Source organism: Lissotriton helveticus, chromosome 4_1 (assembly GCF_964261635.1).
Source record: "Lissotriton helveticus chromosome 4_1, aLisHel1.1, whole genome shotgun sequence".
Classification (NCBI taxonomy): Eukaryota; Metazoa; Chordata; class Amphibia; order Caudata; family Salamandridae; genus Lissotriton; species Lissotriton helveticus.
This window is the reverse complement of record NC_136063.1, coordinates 966,075,312-966,095,441: the sequence shown is the minus strand read 5'-3', so window position 1 is coordinate 966,095,441 and position 20,130 is coordinate 966,075,312. Positions and strand designations below refer to the sequence as shown.

Genomic DNA, 20,130 nt, shown 5'->3' with positions numbered 1-20,130 from the left:
TCCGGTTTAGCACACAAAGTGCGCCCGCAGCAGCGGCTGGGTGTAGGGTGATGTTTTGTCGCCAGGTGTCCTGTTGTTTTCAATGAGAATTTTCGGTTTGGAGCTGCAGGCTCGGTCCAAGAAGACTTCTGGGAGGAACTAACAGCTGGAGAGGTAAGTTGGAGGGCTCGGGGACATAGGTGCACCTCAGGTACTTTTCTCCAGGGCGCAGGGCCGCTGGATGCAGGGGTGTCTTGAGGTCTGATTTCACCTTACTGAGCCACTCGCAGTTTGGGGGATCCATGCAGAGGCTGCGGGCGACTTTGGGGAGTCCTGGATGGGTCAAACCGCGGTGGACTCGGTTTCTGGAGCACTGGGACACTTCGCTGGGACCGGTGGGCCACTGGAACTCGGGTTGTAGGCGACTGGAGCAGTGGTGGTTCCAAGCGTCAGGTTTCTTTGTCCTCAGCAAGCTCAGAGTCTGTCTTGGGAGTTTCTTTTGAACGGAGCTGCTGTTCACAGGAGATCATGTCTTTGTTGAAGGAAGTCAGTCCTCCCAGGGGTTCTGGAGTTCCCTGGCTGCAGGACAAGGCAACTTTTGGCGCAGGATCTCTGGAAACTGCAGCATGCCGGTAGGGCTGGGGCCAAGTCAGTTATTCTCTGCAGTCTCCCCTGCTGGGCGTCTTCTTTCGCCCTTCTTAGGTTGCGGGAATCGGTGGTCTTGGTTCAGGGCTGCCCCCTAAATACTGTATTTAGGGAGAGTTTTAGGGGTTACGAGGTCAGTAGCCAGTGGGCTACTGACCTTAGGGTGACTACACCCTTGGTGTGCTCACGCCACATGGGGGAGTGGGCCCAATCCCTAATCCTAATTGGAGAGCACCTGCCATCTCTGCAAGATGGCGGGCACTGAAGAGTGGGCTTCACCTCGCCTCCCCCACCTGAGGGGTGGGGCTGGCAGAGGTGGGCACACCTTCTGGGCTGGCTAATTTTTCCCACCTGTCTTCCTGCCGAAAAGGATGGGAGACGGGAAGAGCTGGAGAGGCTGGGGGTCGCATTACAAAGGCTGCAAGGCCCTTGAGGCTCCCCTGCCACAGATGTGGCCCGGGGAGGTTTAAACCCCTCCGCCCAGGAAAGGCTTTGTTTCTGAGCTCAGGCTCCCACCCTACGGGTCCAGAAACATGTCTCGTGATGGCAGGCTGGTGTGTACCAGTCAGGGAACCCACCAGAGGCTGGTCGTTTTTCAGGAGGCATCTCTAAGATGCCTCTGAGTGTATTTTTCATTAAATCCCACACTGGCATCAGAGTGGGTTTAATGTGCTGAGGATTTTGATACCAAACTTCCAAGTTTTCAGTAAAGCCATTATGGTGCTGTGGAGTTCGTAATGACAAACTCCCAGCCCCATATACTCTTAGTGGCAGTACTGCACTTACAATGTCTAAGAATTGGCTTAGACACTGTAGGGCTACAAGGCTCATGCACCTATACCCTCACCACCGGTATAGTGCACCTAGCTAGAGGGGTGGCAGTGGGTTGTAGCCATGGCACAAAGGGATGTGTACCATGTCGACTCTTCACTTTGTTCTGTACCACAACAGAGTGAGTGAGTGAGCGAGCGTGTAGGCAGGCAGGCAGGCATAGGGCCTCTAAGGGTGGAACAATAAGTGCTGCAGCCCTTAGAGGCCTTCCCTGGCCACAGTGTCCTTGGTACCTTTTACAAGGAACTGACATGTGGCCAGAGAGCTGCCAATTGGGGGTTCAAGGTACAGTTTTTAGGAAAGAACACAAGCCCTGGGAACCGGATAGACACGGACCCAGGTCACATGAAGCCAAAGTGCATCCGTAGTCTGGCAAAAAGTGGGGCTTACTGCAACAGAAACCCAGCTTACTACACTACTCTCATTCACAGCAACAAGAAAGGAATTGAGCTTTAAATTTCACAGAATACAATATACATCATAGCTCAAACACAACTATATTTGATTTGTGAACTATGGTGAGAAACTCTGTAAATTTAATAAACAGTTAAAGTCCATAAGTAGGGAACTTTTGATACCAACCAAATGATCCACAAAATGTATTAGAATTAACTGAGATCTACATCGAAAAAATGGCAGACATTATGGCTAGGGTACCACATTTTTGCCTCCACACACAAAAGAAATTCTCATCCATAGTTCAACCAAAACAAAGAGAAGGAAACTCAGGCTTGCTGAGACAATGGATATAAACATTTCATGATAAACCTGAGTAAACGAGAGAAGAAATACCCACACAAAGATCACATGAAATGCCGAAACCGCTTTCTTTAGATCTCAGCTAGAAAAAGCCCAACAAAAAAAACACCAAGGAAACTTTGACATATTAAAACAACAATCGGGAGCAAACAATGTCACTGTGGGACGAGGAACTGTGAAACATTCTTGACCTTCTTTGATGATGAAACAGCAAATACAGAAAATGCATTTTCAACCGAGTGAAATTATTCTAGAGGGGACATGGAAAACAATCTTAAACTCCAATGAAGAGGAGTTAAGCAAGAGCATAGCGTCTATGAAACAAACAACACACTTCAATGACCTAATTCCCTTCACAAGTATCTTGTTGCACCCTTTCTGGAAGAAAATCGTAAAAGCATCATTAATGCAGGGAACTATCCCAGACTGCCTGAAGATGGATCAAGTGTTGCCTATGCTGGAAAAAGAAAAACAAAGCGCTGAGCTGACATACCTAAACAATTTCCACAGTGTTTAACATCCATATCCTGGTGTAACGGTTGGAAAAATATGTTCCCAGTCAAATATCTGACCATTTATAAATGGTTTACCTCTCTTCTTCAAAGCCTCCAACAAGTCAAATTGGGTAACTCCCATCAAACACCCCCTGGTTAGAATGGGAGCCCTGCAAAGAACCACCGTATCATCAGAACTTTTCCACCGCTACATGAAACCGCTGACTGAGGTCCTCAAACAAGCAAACCGGTCCTATCACTATGCAGATGACACAGCTATAGTTAAAGGTCACCTGTCTAGAAGATATAACCACATTTAATGACACACTTGTGAAAACCCAAACACTGCTGACACATTACCACCTGAAAAGTAATCGTTTGAAAACGGAATGCTTGCTTTTCTCTTCACCTCACAGTGCCACTCCACTACAAGACGGGATCAAATACCTAGACACACTCTATTGCAAACTTGTTACCACTAAATCAAAAAATTCACCTCCCTGGATTGACAAGAACCATAACATGCACATTAACAAATTCACTGGGCATTTTCCAACTCAACCACCTAAGCAATGTCAAATCGCTCTTTCCACCACCAGACTTCAAGACTGCAGTGAAAGCCATAGTCATATCCAGGATGGATTATGAGAGTTCAACATTAACAGGAATACCAAATCAGGCTCGGCTATCCTTAAAGCAGGAGCAAGACTGGTAACCGGAAAATTACATTTCAACCTCATCACTTCCGCTCTAAAGTCGCACACTTTCGAAACTTAGATCTAGTGGAAGATACAGTGCATGAAAAGCAAAGCCATACACCATGATGAACCAAGTAAGAAACGGGCCTTTTGTTGCAGTACTCCGCCCTTCCCCTCCCCCCAACATACTTTGGCCTGGTATTTGATGCAACTTTGACTAACGTGTACTGGGTTCCTGCTAACAAGGTCCCCAGTACCAGTGTTCTTTCCTTACAAACTGTACAATGGTTCGCCCAATTGGCAAAATCTTTAGCATCCTCTGTAAGTCCCTAGTAAATGGTACCCCTGGTACCTAGGGCCTGAGGTACTAAAGAGGGTCCTTAAGGGCAGCAGAACGACTTGTGCCACCCTAGGGTACCCCTACCAAGCACACGCAAGACTGCCACTGCAGGCTGCATGTCATGGTACCAACAAAAGTGAAAACACGACATCCCTGTGTGCCATGTCACCCAACACTGCATGCAATATTTTTTAATCACCCCTATAGCAGGCCTGACACCTATAAAGCAGGGTGCTAAATATTACATGTGAGGGCATACCTGCATGGCCAGATATGCCCCTGTGTTGATCAGTCATATTACTGCCAGTACGAGTGACTAGGGCAGCTATTTTAAAGCACAAGTTGGACACTAGTAAAAACAAGTTACCCAGCTACCCGATGGCTTCAATGAAAATAGAGATGCTTGGTATTCAACATCTCCCACTGGTAAACCCACACTGATGCCAGTGTTGGATCTACCAATAAAAGGTCTCAGAGGGCACCTTAGAGGTACCACTAGAAAACCTATAAGCCTATGGTGTACTTGCTGACTGGTTTGTCGCCGCTTGAAACCTTTGTCACGGTGCTGACCTACTAGGGTGACAGCCTCTGCTTTCGGGAGACCGAGAACACAAGCCTGTCCCGGAAAAGGGTGTAACAACCCCTCCCACTGGATGACCTACTGATTAGCCATCCTTGGATGCCAAGTCACAAAGGGCTGCCATCTTTGAAGTGTGAATCTGGCTCCCCCTAACAGGAGAGGAAGATGACACATTTGTCCAAGCCCCCCTTGCATTTAAACAGGTGGGTAAATTATCTAGTCAAGTAGGCGTGCCACCACCAGGTTAGTACCACTCCTAAGGTGGGCTACAGTGAAGTGAAAAATAATTTTTCAGAAGTAGACATGTTTGTGATGGCATACTTAGGAACTTTGGGACATATATATATATCCCCATATTAAAAATGTAAATACATGAACGATTTTTCTCAGATGCATAAACAAAAGTAACGACATAAAGATACTAGGTATTTTGAGTCTCGCCTAGGCAGCACTTGAGCTGTCTGAGACATGCTGTATCTAGGATATGGGCTTGAAAAAACTCCCATCTCTTTCATTGGTTCCTCTTGCTGTCCTTCCTAAATTCCTGCTTCTCATTGATTAATATGCTCAGTAATCCCTTCTTTTCTACTTTTGTAACCTCTCAAGAGGACTCTCCTTTTTAGATGTACGGTTACTCTTCCTGTTAACTGTTTGGACTTGGAGAACACTTTTTTTTTGTTGGCCTGACTCTGCTTGTGCGTGTTATTTCTGCACACACTTCGCGCAATGTCATTTTTTGTTTATTTAAACATTTGCAGCCTTCGCTCAATGTTAATTTTCTTTTATTTTTGTTGCTTCCCTTTTCGCCACTTCTCCGCGTTCACTGCTCCTCCTGGTCGTCCCCACGGCACAGCTCCCAGCTGCCCCTGCAGCATATATATATTTGGGGCAGGGGGGGGGGGGGGGGGGGGGGTCAAAAGCATTCCTGCCATTGTTTTATCATGTATTTACATTCTATGTCTTATTTTTATAGGGACAGGTTCACCGACTGCGAAACTCACACCCGATTCTCCAGGTCCAATGTCGGCAGCTGTGGAGGATACGCCAGTCTCTCTCCTGCTAGTTTACTGTTGCTTGGTAAGCTCTCCATTTGTAATGTCAGTCGTGTGCAGCAGGTGGCGCAGTTGTATTACTTTTTCTTCCTATGGCAAAGCAGCCATAAGTTCCAAAGGGTTGTCCCAGCCTTTAAGCTGGAGCCTCTTAACCCCTTCCATGCTGGGCCGATTCTGCTCCTGTGCTGCAGATTTCAGCGCGGGTGCGGTCATGACCGCCCCCAGCCGTCATCAGCACACGAGCACTGTAGTGCATGACGGCTGGGGGCCGTCATCAGCATGCCAGGGGTTAAAGACATCACTAACAGTTCCTACGTTATCAGCGGCACAGTTACGTTAGCAGGTTACAGGAAAATAACTCGTGCCTTGGGCTCACATATATCGCACACCAACGTCAGGGACCGCCATGTGGGAAAGTAATGTCAGGTTGAAATTTCATTAGTAATTAGTCATACCACAGGTACAGACACGATCTACAAACACAGACATGCAGATAGCCACATGCAAACACACGCACAAACGACATGCCACACAAACACTGTCTATCCATCCCCTTCCTCCTTTCATGGCTCCATTTCTCGGCCAAAATATTATATATTGCAGGCTGGTATGTTAAGAGCCTGGGACGTCCCAGCCAAGCACTTCGTGCCTTTCATCTTTTTTCTCTGGAGGCAACATCAAACAAATGGCTGGGAAAGGCAGCAAGCGCTCTGAAGTACAGAATTCAAATTAATAGCTTGACTAAGAGTTGAGCTTTATTGCTTATGCTGGAGTAAACAGGAGCAATTTCAAAAAACATATCCCCAAAATGTACACTTGTGTCCACCGCGCAGCCTAAAAACAAGCAGAAACCAGTAGTGATCTGCGCCAATTCATCAGTGTACACTATCGATGCAGACGGTATATAAATGGGTGCTGTAACTGGCAGTTGTAGCGGACACGTTTCACTCTACATTCATTGGGTTCAAGGAAGAATTGCAGCAATTTTTCTGTAATTTGGATTGTCTTCATGTAGTGTGTGTTTGCCTTACGAACTGTCGAATTTGTAACTCCAATTCTACAGTTGGAATAGTCGCAGCAGCTCTTTGCCCTGAAACTTATATTATGTCTGTTCTTTTCTTTTATTTGAAGGCATCCACTGTTTTCTCCTCGTTGCCAGATATTTTCCAAGAAAGTTTGTTTCTGCTGATGTATTTTTTCTTTACGGCTATTAGGCATGTCTCTCTGTGTACAAAGACGATCAGGGAGTAGATGTGGGTGTACTAACAGAGCCCAGCAGTGCTTTAAATGGGCCAGTACTCTCCGGCACTTTTTTATTTTGAGAGCTACAGTGCAATACTTTTAATTGGAGAGTACCGTTCCATTTCAAGCACTGGGGTCATGGCTAAAAAACAATGTGGGAAGGACATGAGAAGTGCTCTGTTGGTGTAAAGTATTCTCATATGCTGCCCAAGGCAAGTTTTTATTTTCCATTTTGATGGCTGTACATGTGGGTAGGCAGTGTGCATCATCTTCTCTCTTGGGGACACGCACAGTCATGCACTGCTAGTGTGTTTCAAAGTGTCTGTTGCCTTATTCCCTATGCATTAAGTTATCTCATTGGTTTAGCGTTTTGTTTGTTCGGTTGATGCCAGTGGACACTTTACTGGCATCTCAAAAAGGTAAATAGCTCACTATGTTTACCATAGCCGAACCTGTAGGATTTCAATCATGAAAGAAACTCTTAAAAAGTTGCAATTCATAAATTAAAAATGATATGATGTTTAGACACAAAAGTTCCTTTGGGCAAAAATGAAAAACACAAAATCATACAGTGAATTCCGATATTGCCCAAACGAGCTGTTAAATGCTAAGCATTTGTAAACTATGTCTGCCACTCCTCCTACGAATATACTTTTAGCAGTTTGAAGCCTTTGACATAGGAAAATATCTAGTAGTATTTATTTACGGAACACAGAATGTGGAGTTAATTGCATATTTGCATGCAAACAGTCAACAAACATGCAGAAAAGTAATCACCAGAAGCCATAACCTGGTTTAATCGCCCCTACCTCTTTTAATGGTCCCACATCCTTGAGTTCATGTGCACACATGGCATTGTTGACCTCTCATGTAGCCAGACCCCCCAGGATATAGCGGCATGGATTAGCAAATTTAGCGGCACAAATATGGAAATTTAGTGGCATTTTTGCGGCACTTTATTTTACTCATAATCATTCATTCTCAGCCTTAATTCAATGGAAAATGTTTTAGGGGGGTGGAGGGTGTCCCTTCCAGGGGTCCCAACCCTTCAGGGGGCAATCTAGTCTAAGGACAATGAGTATTTTTGAGATAAGTCAAACGCGGGCCACTCGTCACATTCTGGGGGAGGGGTTATGTTGCGTTACACCACTGCCCCATTTGCTTGTAGTTCACTTTGTCGAGATAGCACTTTCAGGTTTAAGTGCTAGATAAGTCACCAGGATACACATACAATATGCGGAATAAATATGTAACAAAACAAATCTGGAATATGTCTTGTCATGAAATGTTGCTCCCTACTGGCCTGGAAGCGGGCAGAACTTGATGCTTCGCAGAAACTCCAACAGGCTCAGTGCTGCGAAGCAAAGGTATCGAGGAGCTTGCTGCATCAGATCAAAGCCCTGCTCTTGGCCGACAAGGAGAATGCAGTTACTCGTTCAGCTGTTGATGCCCCCGCCCTACTGAGACGTCCTCTTACTGCAGGTCTTTGGACTCCTACCGACAGGTGCACGCGCTCAACAAATATGATCGATACTGCGGAAACAGGCGAGTGCCTGGCGTGTCCCTTTATAAGTGCTGTGATCTTGGACAGAAGCGCTGATACCGCCCCATTAAAACTACAGGAGCGGGGAGAAGTATTGGCGCCTCCCGGAAGAAGGGTTGCAGACAAGTTCTAGTGCAGCACAACAAAACTGTTTAAAAGTGCAGCTCCAGTTCAATTGAAAGCGTTGTAGTACCTCCGAGAAAGACACCTCCGAGAAGTCCTGGTACTATCCCCGTTCATGTTTGCAGGAGCCAGCAGAAGTACTGGTACTGTTCAGCTAATGTATTATAAATAATGCATGCACTATCCCGTAAAACGTACCGCTGTACGACAAAGTGTTGATAGTATCTAATATCATTGACGAAGATGTGCGGTCACTGTCCAATTAAACGTACGGGAGTCACAAGAAGAAATAAAGTTAATGTGCCAATTACAATTTTCCAGATATTCTGGGACATGCGGATACTGTCCCATTAAAGGTATTCCGAGAAGTACATGCACTGTCCGAATGCGTGAGTTTCTTGAGGCTGGAGAAGTATTGGTGAAACTCGCATGACTGCGTGAATTGAGCATTCCCTACACCAGAGTGTCAGCTTCTGATCGTCCTTTGTAAGCGTGTCTACTTTTCATTATTAATTAACTTGGGAGTGCAAGATCCATTCCTATTTGGATCTTCATGGGAGGAAGAGCTATTGATGATGCAGAATCCTGCTACAGCCAACGTCCTACTGTTTTACAATAAATATAAAGCGACCACTTCAGTCTTTCAGTCAATACTGATAAAAACAGAATCTGTCTCTGCTGTAGCTCAACATAGGTAAAGAAATCCTTCAACGCCTTAACGAGTCCCGAGTAATTATGTTGACACCGTACGGTGTCAAAATGGCTAATGCATCCTTAGTAGCAACAAGCTTCGAATGCCAGCTATGTACGGACATTTCTCAATTTCTTGAAGTGTTTCTGTAGGAAGATGGACATCAAGCCATGCTGGAGGATGGAGAACAAGCTTATTCAACACTGATAGATGCAGCTTTGGATGCCTCCGTATGTGCATTCCATCAGATAGGAAATGGCACAGTGATGCGACACTATGGGTGATTGATGAGTATTCCATTCAGACCTTGATCCAGTTGAATATTATGGTCACGCCTTTTGATGGACAGAATGTTTTTGGAACAAAGCTAGATCAAGCTCTTCAGTCCATAAAAACTGACACTGAAAAGCCAGGCAACCTAATAGAACTTGGGTCCATTTCGCGGGCACTTTTGTAAAAATTGCGGCATTTTTACAAAAGTGCCGATTTCGTGGGCACTTTTGTAAAAATTGCGGCATTTTTACTAAAGTGCCGATTTCGCGGCAAACCGCGAAATCCTGGAGTGTCTGTGTAGCAGTGCTTTAAAATGATTGGATCAAGGTTTGATAGCATTTACAGCATACTGCAAGCATCTAGGATTGCTCAATTCTCAACACGAACGTACCAGACAATTCCACACCTAACAAATCAAAATCAAACCACATAATTCCACTACAAACACATCCCCTCCACTACTAACAAATAAACCTAAATAACAAACAAAATCATTTACAGTGCCAAAAACTCAAACTTTCATAAATGCGAGACTGATTGCATTGAAAATGCTTGTTATAAATTGGTGTCTCCTAGAGTTGTGTGCGTCATTTATTGATCAATATGGGTATGTGCAATTGTCTTGCACTCCTCTGTGCTAAGCCCAAGGCTGCTCGTAAGCACCCCCCGCTTCCCCCCAATAGAGCACTTTGCAATTGAATAGCAAGCCCCAGTCCAATCATAAGGGAACCCCTAGTCTCTTTACACCTCTTTATACCTTTGAGTCATGATTGCCGTGTACAAAATTCTCTAAATAAAAAAATTACATTTCTGTAGGATAACACAAAGTGATGCCTACAATTTAACATTTACAAACAGAAGTGAACAGATAGTGGAGGGAGCACCAAAGGTCATGGAATGTACTGTGCAGACTGGATGTTCAAGTATACATACTAACCTCACAATAATAGATCTGGTGGGTCTTTTCAGGTTTGTCTTTTTTCTTGGCGAATGATGAGTTACCATCCTCTTTCGGGTTGCTCATTTTGGAACAAAGCACGGATCAACTGCAAAAAATACACCACTTTAAATTTATCAAAACAATAGAGTTAACATTAACAGGACAAATAAAGTATGCCAAATAGCAAGGACAATAAAAACATGAATTTGACCACAAGGCAGAGTGAAAGTATGAGAGTAATTCCAAAGAGATTGGTGTGGGTCCACCACCTTCGGTGGCACATTATTTCTAAAACTGGAACCTAAAAGAATTTAAAATCGACCTTCCTATGTAAACTTAACATTGAATTAAATGAAAAGGGAGAATTTCTAGAGGAAGTTGAAGGTAACGAAAAACTAGTGTGCCTATTTTTTAACTCTAACCCATCAGGCTGTCGATTCCCTTAAAACGCAAACCCTAGATTTACAAGTAACTACACTATAATAATAAACGCTATAACTGGTGGGGAGCCATACAAATATTAATCTCGCATCCAAACTTTTCAACCTGATTTTTCTTTCCTTTATTAACAAAATATTACAACTGCGAACAGGTATGGAGGAATTTAAAAAAGAATGGAACAGCCATTCTTTTTAGATCTTGTCGGCGGCAGCGCTTGCAAGAGATATTGTATACAACAGGCTTACAGACCTTCTATTGATTACCAGAGGTCTTTAAATTGCGGACCACATTCCCCTGGGGTCTGTAGATACTTTCCTATGGGAGGAGGGCGGGGGGGGGGGTCTGGGAATGTAGGGGGGTGAAAGTGCCTCTCCAAGTACATGTAAATGAAGATGGTCTGAAAGTGCAGTTTTGTTTATCTGGAGCGCTTCCAGCTTGGCTTCATTTAAACACAGCCTTTGAAGTGCATGGAAAAGTGTGGGAACTGTGATCAGAAGTGATGTGAGGGCGGAGGGGTCAGTGAGTATGGTTACAGGGTCTATGGCTACTAGAAAATACAGAAAAAAATAGTATAAGTATTTAGTTTGTTTCACCATATGGTAACTGTAGGAAGCTGACTCTGTATATACTATTCCAAAGTGAAGTATAGCGTGCCCAGAGTCCAGTGGAACCCTAAAGGTAGGCAGAGGTAAAAGTAGATAGCCCCTTACTCTCTATTTGTGGTTGTGTGGGCGAACAGTAGGGTTTATCAGAGGGTAGTGTTAAGCATTTGTTGTACACACTCAGCAAATGATGTCACACACTCAAAGACTGAACTTCAGACCAATTGGTTTTGTATGCTTTTAGCTATTTTATTTCCTGAAACCAAGCAAGCCTGACACAGGTAAGTGATAAGTACTTTGCAGTAATAAAACAGTGCATTGCAGCTGTATGTATACTTTTGGTTTGATTACGGTAGAACTACTAGCAATGCAATGCTTTGAAAAATTGTACATATACTTTGTATTGGCTTTTCAGTTGAATGTCAAGTAGATTTCTCTACAGATTACTTTTCTTACAGTGCAGTATACCTGGATACTGCACTGGGACATTTCCTGTAAACAGGTTAATAAAAGCGTTTTGGCAGCACGAGATTCCCAGCTCACACTTCTGGAGACCCAGGTCGCCCAACTCGAGAATCTGCCCCATGAGGACAGAGCCGAGGCTCAGGATAGGAGGCTTACGTTTCTAAGAGATGAGATCAGAGAGAGAGACCTCTCTGGAGGCTGCCAAACTGCTATGCAGGTCTTCCGTAGCCCGAGTGGATTGGAGGGGGGAGATGAAAATGGGAAGCTCCTCCATCCCCTGGCCACCTACCCTATGGCCAACCGTATAATCCCAGAGGTGACTGACTCAGACGGAGAGATCCATAGTGCCCCAGCGGCTGTGGCCCAATGCTTCGCCACTTACGCCACTCCCTTTTCAGATCCGACACCTAGCCTTTCACTCTCGGAGCTCCTCCGGCGCGAACGGTTCCCTCTTTCGTGCCTTAGTGAATCTGAGGCAGAGGCGCTTGACCTTCCAATCACCCTGAGGAGGTTCTTGACACCATATCGCACATGGCAGCAGATTAGACACCTGGACCGGACGGGCTCCCTCAGGAGTTTTACGCTTCCTACCGAGACACGGTGGTTTCACCTCTCCTGGAGATGTACCAAGAGGCGGTGGATCGCAGCTCCTTCCGTCCAGAGTCGGACTTGGCCACCATTGTGGTGATCCCTAAGTCTCAGCACCCCTCAAACTGTTGCTCTGACTGCTCTGGAGCTTAAAATATTTGCTTCAGTCTTAGCCAACCGCATTCGACCGCACTTAACCAGTCTGGTCCACCAATGTAGCTTTATGACCCTCAGAGGGACCAGGCATTGCCTCAGAAGCCTTCACCTTGCCCTCGCGAATCGGCACCTGCTGTCCCCCTATTTGTGTCTCCTTCTCGTAGCCTTTAAGAAGGCCTACAATTCGGTGGATTGGAGCTACCTGGAGGCGGTGATGGTAGAGATGGGCTTTGGCATTCCCTTCCGCAACCTGGTTAAGACGTTGTATTGTCAGCCACGGGCTCAGGTTCTAGTCAACGGAGCTCTGTCCCGTCCCTTTCCCATTAGGAGGGGCAGGGGTGCCCCCTCTCACTGTTTCTTTTTGCATTGGCAATGGCGCCCTTTGCTTGTCTGGTCCGTTCTGATCAGTCTCTCACGCGGTGGAGATGGCCCGGCTTCAAGGAGGACAAGATTGCACAGTATGCCGACGATGTGCTTTTTTTTTTGGCGGACCCTGCTCGATCGGGACCCGATGCCTTTGGGCCTTTGATCTCTTTGAACGCACCTCGAGCCTCCGGTTAAACTCGACAAAGTCCATCCTGGTTCCCCTTCACCTTTCACAGGAGTGCTTTGATTGGCAGTCGACGATTCCTCTTCGGCGGCAGTCCTTCAAGTACTTGGGGATCTGGGTGGCCCTTCTCCCCGACCTCTCCTGGTCACTTAATGTCACCCCGCTGGTTAAGCAAGTCCACGCTGACCTCCTCAAATGGCAAACCCTACCACTGAACCTTCTGGGCAGAATAGGCCTATTTAAAATTATGATTATGCCCAGATTCCTATACATGCTCCAGAATACGCACTTCTTGTTCTCCAGATCCTGGTTTCGCGAGATGGACAGCTTGGCCATCAAGTTTTTATGGGAAGGGCGGAGGCCCAGGCTGGCCCTGGCCCAATGCCGGATCCCACCTTTTGACGAAGGTCTTGGGATGACGAGCCTATATCTTTATTATTTAGCGACTCAACTCCTTACCGTGCACGACTGGTTTAATGGCGGCTGGTCCGACTCAGCGTATGGTCTGGAACTGCACACCCTGGGTTTGTCTACTATTCAGGGGATGCTATACGGAAACACTGTTTCCCAAGCTCTCCCGGAAATCACACACGGAGTGTTCTTGCCCTGGCGGGCCTCCTTGCGCCATGTACACTGGTCAGATAAATTGATCCAGTGCATTCCCTTGTGGTACTGTACCAGACTCTGGGAGGTTGTTACTCTTTCAGGATTCCGACCATGGGATCTCATTGGGATTTCCCTATTGGGTGATATCTGGAGTGGAACCCACTTACACTCCTTACAGAACTTACAGACCCAGTACTCCCTTCACTCTTCCCAGTTCTTCTGATCCCTGCAGCTACGCCATGCCCTCCGCTCCCATATCTCAGAGGGCATCTCCTTACCTGAATATAGCCCACCTGAGGCTCAGGTGCTGACTGGTAATCTGGGGAAGGGAGGAATCTCCCACATCTACCGTTCTCTTACAAACAACACCCCCAACTTACTATCTCAACTCCAGGACAAGTGGGAGGGTTGGCTTGGGGCCCTGGAGTACACAGACTGGAGGAAAGCACTGATGGCTCCCAAAACAATTAGTCTCAGCGAGGCTTCGACTAGTCTAAATATACTACCTTCACGCCGCCTATCTTACACCGCTGCGCCTCCAGCGCGCGGGGCTTCGGCCTGATGCCTCCTGTCCCCGCTGCCTTCAGGGTTTAATGTACAGTCCAGGACTGGAGTGGGAATGCCGATATCTTCCCTATATATGTCTGCCTTTGCATGTCACTGTGATGTGTTTCCATCCTAGCCTTGTTTTATACATCATAAACATGATTGGTGCCGTTATCATTGTTGCGATTTAAAATCAATAAAAATGGGTTATAAAAAAAAAAGTGTTTTGGTTATTTTTCAACTCCACACTTTTCACAGAAAAACAGTCTATGTTATCCTAGGGAGGAAAATAGGGTTATTGTTTCGAAGGTAAGTTTTCGGGTTGTGGGAGTTGGTATTCTAGGGGTAGACTCAGGGGTCCCCCAAGGTCAAGGATACACTCTTCTTACAGCTTCAGCAGCGCTAGGGTGGCCAGGTGCAGAGTGCTGAGTCCCAATGTTATCCAATGGGTAATGGGGCCTCCGGTTGGTGGCTGCTTACTAGCAAGTCACTGGGCTGTGGGAGCAAAGCTCCTGGACTTAAGCTCAGGGCAAATGGGGGTTCAAGCCAGCAGAAAAGGTGCTCCCTCAGCAGCACTGGGGCGGCCGGGTGCAGAGTGCTGTTTCGGCATAGGGCGCCCTGTAGCTTTCAATGGGGAGGTCTCCGGTTTGCAAACACTGCAGGCTCAGGATGAAGGGCTCCTGGGTGTGACCACCACTTGGAGAGGTAAGTTGGGATACTGGGGGTTGGTTAGACACTGTCGGTTGGGCAACCCAAGGCCTTGGGGCGGAAGATGCCGGGGTGTCTTTTAGGGTTGGATCTTCATACCAGCTCCTGGTCGCGGTTGGGGGGACCATCTGGTTTGAGGCTGCAGGCGTCGACTGGAGGCAGGTCAGGGGCCACCAGATCTCGGGTCAGGATCGTCAGGGAGACCTCCTCGTGGTGTTGGGCCACTCGAACTCGGGCCGCGAGCATCGGGTGCAGAGTGGTGCAGACTTTGCCGGAGCTGGAGTATGTTGATGAACAAATCCGGTGTTCAAGGGAGACAGTCGCTTTTCTTTTGAAGGCAGGGCAGGTTCTTGGGGCTGCTGGCTGCAGGACACAGCGGAGTTTCGCTTCTGCAGGTTCGAGGTGGGGACAGGCCAGTAGGGCTGGGGCCAAGTCAGTGGGCTACCTCCTCCTCTTAGTTTCGGCGCGGCTGTTCGGTCCTTCTTTTCTTCTTGTGTTTCTCGTCTTGAGGAAGCATGGTTCAAGGGTGCCCCTGAAGACTAGATGTAGGGGTGTTTCGGGTAGGTAAAAGGTTGGGACCAATGGGTAACTTCCCTGGGGCGGGTACTCCCATGTGCAAGATGGATCTGCAGAAACATGGCAACATAAGGGAATTGCAAGTATTAAAACACTACTATGGTACGAGCCCTGGCATAACCAGAGAGGCTATATCGGAGCGCTTATATAATGAGATTGCTGCGATAATTTGTCGCTGTAGTACATAGCACCAAAGGGACAAGTAGATTTATGGAGTAACCTGCCCCATGGACAAGTACATGTTTTATTAAATTCCACACCCCTGTAGAGTGCAGTGGTATAGAACTCAACAGTGTATACTGCAGAGGCGTAGAGCTGTGCACAGTAAAGTGCAGTGGTGTGGAGTAGAGTGGCAGAGTGCACTGGTGTAGAGTTGTGCAGAGTACAGTGGTGTTTAGTGCAGTGGTATTGAGTGGCAGAGTGCATTGGAATAGAGTGGTACAGAGTACAGCTGCATAGGGTGCAATCCTGCAGAGTGCTGTAGCATAGAGTGGAGTGACGCACAGCAGTGGCGTAAAGTACACTGGCTTAGAGTAGAGTGGCACAGCGTGCAGTGTCTAAGAGTAAATAGAGTGCATGGTAGAGTGCAGTGGCGTATAGTGGACTGGAGAGGTGTGGCGTGCAGTATCATTGATTAGACTATTTTTGGGTAGAGTGGAATGGTGCTGGGTGGAGTGCAGTGGCATGGCGTAGATTAGATTGGCGTAGAGAGCAGTGGCATAGAGTGTAGTGTGGGGTGGAGTTGTGAAGTATAAGGAGGAGTGGCCTAGACTGGAGTGGTGTTGAGTGCAGAGTTGAGCGCAGTGTGGAGTGGGTTAGAGTAGAGTATGCATGGTGTGGCAGCACCGCTATTACAGACAACACATTTTCAATTGAAATAACCATTACATTTGCCGAGATATACACAGTCCTGGAGACACCGTTACTGATAGTCTGGTTAAAAGTAACCTTGCTTTCTAATCATTATTTTAAACATTTCAGCACTGTAGTATTTTAATTGCGTAGCACCTTAGGAAAAAACTGTGTTTGAATTTGATGTGTCTGTTACCAGTATCCTCCCCTCTCTCTCGCCGTGTAGCCACAGAGTAACAGCCTGTATTGCCATTGGGCAGAGGAATCTTAGCTAATCTACATTTGGGTCTGACTCCAATCTGATTAAAAGGATAATAACTAAGAACTGGCATTTAATACACAAAGTTGAACCGCAACTACCAGTTCCACGGTTTGCCTTTAAAAGATCGCGTAACTTGAGAGACTACCTTGTAAAAGCATACAAAGAACCAGCCCCAAATTCCATCCAAAGCATGTGGGGTAGACCTCCAGTTCTGGGCCACTATCCTTGTGGCTCATGTGGCGCATGCCAGACGACACTCACCATCAAAAGTTGTTGTATTAATGGTAAAAATTGGATATTGCGACAACACACTAATTGTCTGACTAGGAATGTAATTTATTGCATAGAATGTCCTTGTTGTCTTTTCTATATAGGTAAGACAACTCAAGAAGTGAAGAAGCGCATCATGCAGCACCAGTCAAGGATACGCTGTAAGGTCGAAACAGCACCACTGGTTGAACATTACTTAGCCAAACAACATTTGCCTCATGAAATGAAATGGTTTGTCTTGGAGGCAGTAAAAAACTCCAAAAGAAGATGTGATGTGGACCGTCTGCTAACCCTTAAGGAGAACAGATGGATATGGTCTGCTAAAACTGTGGAAAAAGGACTGAATTGTTTTGTGGAATGGCAAACATTGGCAACTCTAAGATAGTCTGAGGGTGTTAAGCAGTAGTGGGCTGTCTGTTATGAGTATATTAAACGCAGTGGACATGCCCTGCATTAATATTGTATTGCTTTTGCATTTTTATTGGTAGGGATGTAATAGCCAATGGCTATTTAAAGCCGAGCCAGAATAAGTATTGTGGCGCCTGACCTTCTAGGTGTTAGCAATAGGGAGTCAGGCACGTTTTCTCAGGACAATCATGGCCGCCGCGCTTCACGTAATCTCATGTGATTACCGCTCTACCGGCTTAATAGCACCCGGAAGACGCCGACCTGCACTCGTCTGTTGCAGCGAGGCTTGGATAATGGGCGGTGATTGAATTCCCGAAAAAGTAAGTGTAGCGGACGCCTAGCTCTGGCTTTGGCATTTGTGGCTGACATTTGTTTATTTTTAATTCGTTTATGTGTAGTGTTGGGTGTTAGTAAGCGGAGTGTAAGTTATTCGTCGTTTATATTTCACAGATTCCATACAGGCATTTTAATTATGCCCGGCTATCACGATTGAACGAGTGAACCCATGTTAGAGTGTCAGGAGGTAAGCGCTTGATCTGCGTACAGTACAAACTAGCCTTAATCTGAAGGATGATGGATATTTTACTGACTCCTTGATTTATTGGCATATAGGATTAATCCAGGGTGACATTCCATTAGTGAGTATAAAACCTTTTTATTAGATGTGTGCACCTGGTTTAGACATAGGCACCTAGCCCTACCCCTGACCCTGATTCAATTATTGTGTTGGTAGTGCATGTTTGTACATATTTGTATATAGACACTGTATATAGTTCCCACTTTTAGTACACCATATTCGGTGGCGGCAGACGGTACATATCACATAATAAGGAGATTTATTGATTTTCTTTTTTCTGGGTTATTGTATTATAGATTCATGGTGCAACATTGGTCCTGAGGATGGTCTCATATAATTTTGAATTTTGAGACCGAAACGTCGACATATTGACACTGTTTTGCCAAATATTATTTGACTATGTATTGTAAATTTATGTATATAGTTAATAATCAATGTATATAGGACATAATCTGTATATATTGTCTATACAATAAGCAAAAGTGTCTGTTATCACTGCTCATACAAAATTTAAGTAGCAGTTTTTTGTTGCCAGTTCATGAATTATCATTTGGATATTCACCAATGTGTTTGTAAAATCTCTTAAATTGCTGATATAAAATCAATGATTATATAATTATAATCTCCAGTTATTCATTTGAAGATTGTTCATTTTTTATGACAAGTATCGAACTCATTGAATAATAAGAAATAATTCCTCTAGGAACCTCTTTGTCCTTGTTATTGATTATACCCAGTTCCGGGGGAATATTGGGTTGCCCTCTATAGTAAACATGTATTGCCATTGGGCAGAGGAATCTTAGCTAATCTGGTGGGGAGGGGGGCGGAGTCAGTTGCACTCCAAAGGCTTGAAATTGATGCCCGCAGCACGGACGGGTCGCTAGCGCGCCAAAGGCAAGCCCGTCTGCGTCTGTCCGGGGCCAGCTACTATGGCCAAAAATGTATCTACACGCTGGCAGAGCTTAAAGAGATGCTCCTGCGAGACAGGCAACTGCACGACCTCCCTCCTCAACACAAACTAGATGAGCTCAGTCTCCTCCACCCAGGTCAGGTGCTAAATTTTCGAAAGTAAAGGGGCGCTTGTCAGGCCTCGAGTCAAATTACTCTGTCCATCCCTGCAACAACAAAAAAAACACTATGCAGGGGAACTGAACATAATGTATTTAAACACTAGCTCAGCGGTTAACCACCAACTAGAACTGTTTAACCTTCTAGATACTGATTAGCCCAATATGCTAGTTATGGCAGAAACATGGCTGACAGAAGAATCTACCACGGATATCCTAGCGACACTCCCAAAAAACTATTATCTCTTACAATCTAATGGGATGTACAGGAAAAAAGGAGGCGGGTGTCAGTTGCAATAAAAAAAAGGGCTATCTTTTACCACCAACTCCCCACTAGAGATAACACAAGTACCCACGCACATCAAAGGTTACACACTCGACCAAGTTTGGTATATTAACCGCACCCTTCAGAATTTAGCAATTCACCCTTGTTTATGGTCAAATTATACAATTAGCTTCACTATGAGGGATATTACTCTGCCCAAAACTACGCCCTATCAAAACAGCTTCTCCAGAAACTGGAATCACATAAATATGGAATCCCTATGTGATACCCTGAACCTTGAGCTCCATACAAGTCTGGACAATATAGACAACTTTGAGAGAGAAATCGCCAACTGGCAACTGAATGCCATTAACACTCATGCTCCTCTACAGACTCAAACCTTGTGCATTAGGTGGCATGAAGCAAATGGTTTACTGCCAACCTAAAATCTGCTAAACTTAGAACACATCAGGCCGAAAGGAAATGGCGAAACAGTTATTCAATAGAATCTAGAGAACAATATAATCTGAAAAAGCTATCTTAGAGGCCAACATTTTTTTTACTTACAAAGTACTAAACTCAAATAAGACAAAAGACATATTCAATACAGTTGAGAGCTATCAAACCCTGATCGTGTGACCCCCCCAATAACTGCTACACAGAAACTATGTTATGATTTAAACTTTTTTGTAGATAAAAATCAAGAAAATTCAAGAATCCATAGATTCCAACCACAAGGAAGTGGAAGAATTTTCAGGAAACACCAACCCCAACCCCAACTTTATGGATACTTTTTCATGCATTAAAGATGCCTGTCCCCCTCTAATACAAAAATAATTTTTTACAGCATTCCCGGAGATTATCCTCTCCCTACTGAATCACCCTTGACCCAAGGGAATGTGCAGTCAGCCTTTCAAGAAGCAGTGATTATTCTGCTTAAAAAACAAACAAGGTGTTGACCCTCAGAAGCTGGACAATAGGCCTATATCCCTGCTTCCCTT

At 45.4% G+C, this 20,130-nt stretch overlaps 1 protein-coding gene across 2 annotated transcripts in view; it reads right to left on the bottom strand.

Annotated features, from left to right (window-relative positions):
• Positions 1–20,130, bottom strand: part of LOC144828936 (uncharacterized) — a 410,356-nt gene that overhangs the window by 369,829 nt on the left and 20,397 nt on the right. For both annotated transcript variants that reach the window (XM_078687588.1, XM_078687589.1), the window contains exon 2: positions 10,188–10,296. In XM_078687588.1, the coding sequence (XP_078543714.1) occupies positions 10,188–10,274 (87 nt within the window). In that variant the 5' untranslated portion in view covers positions 10,275–10,296. The remainder of the gene's footprint in view (positions 1–10,187; positions 10,297–20,130) is intronic.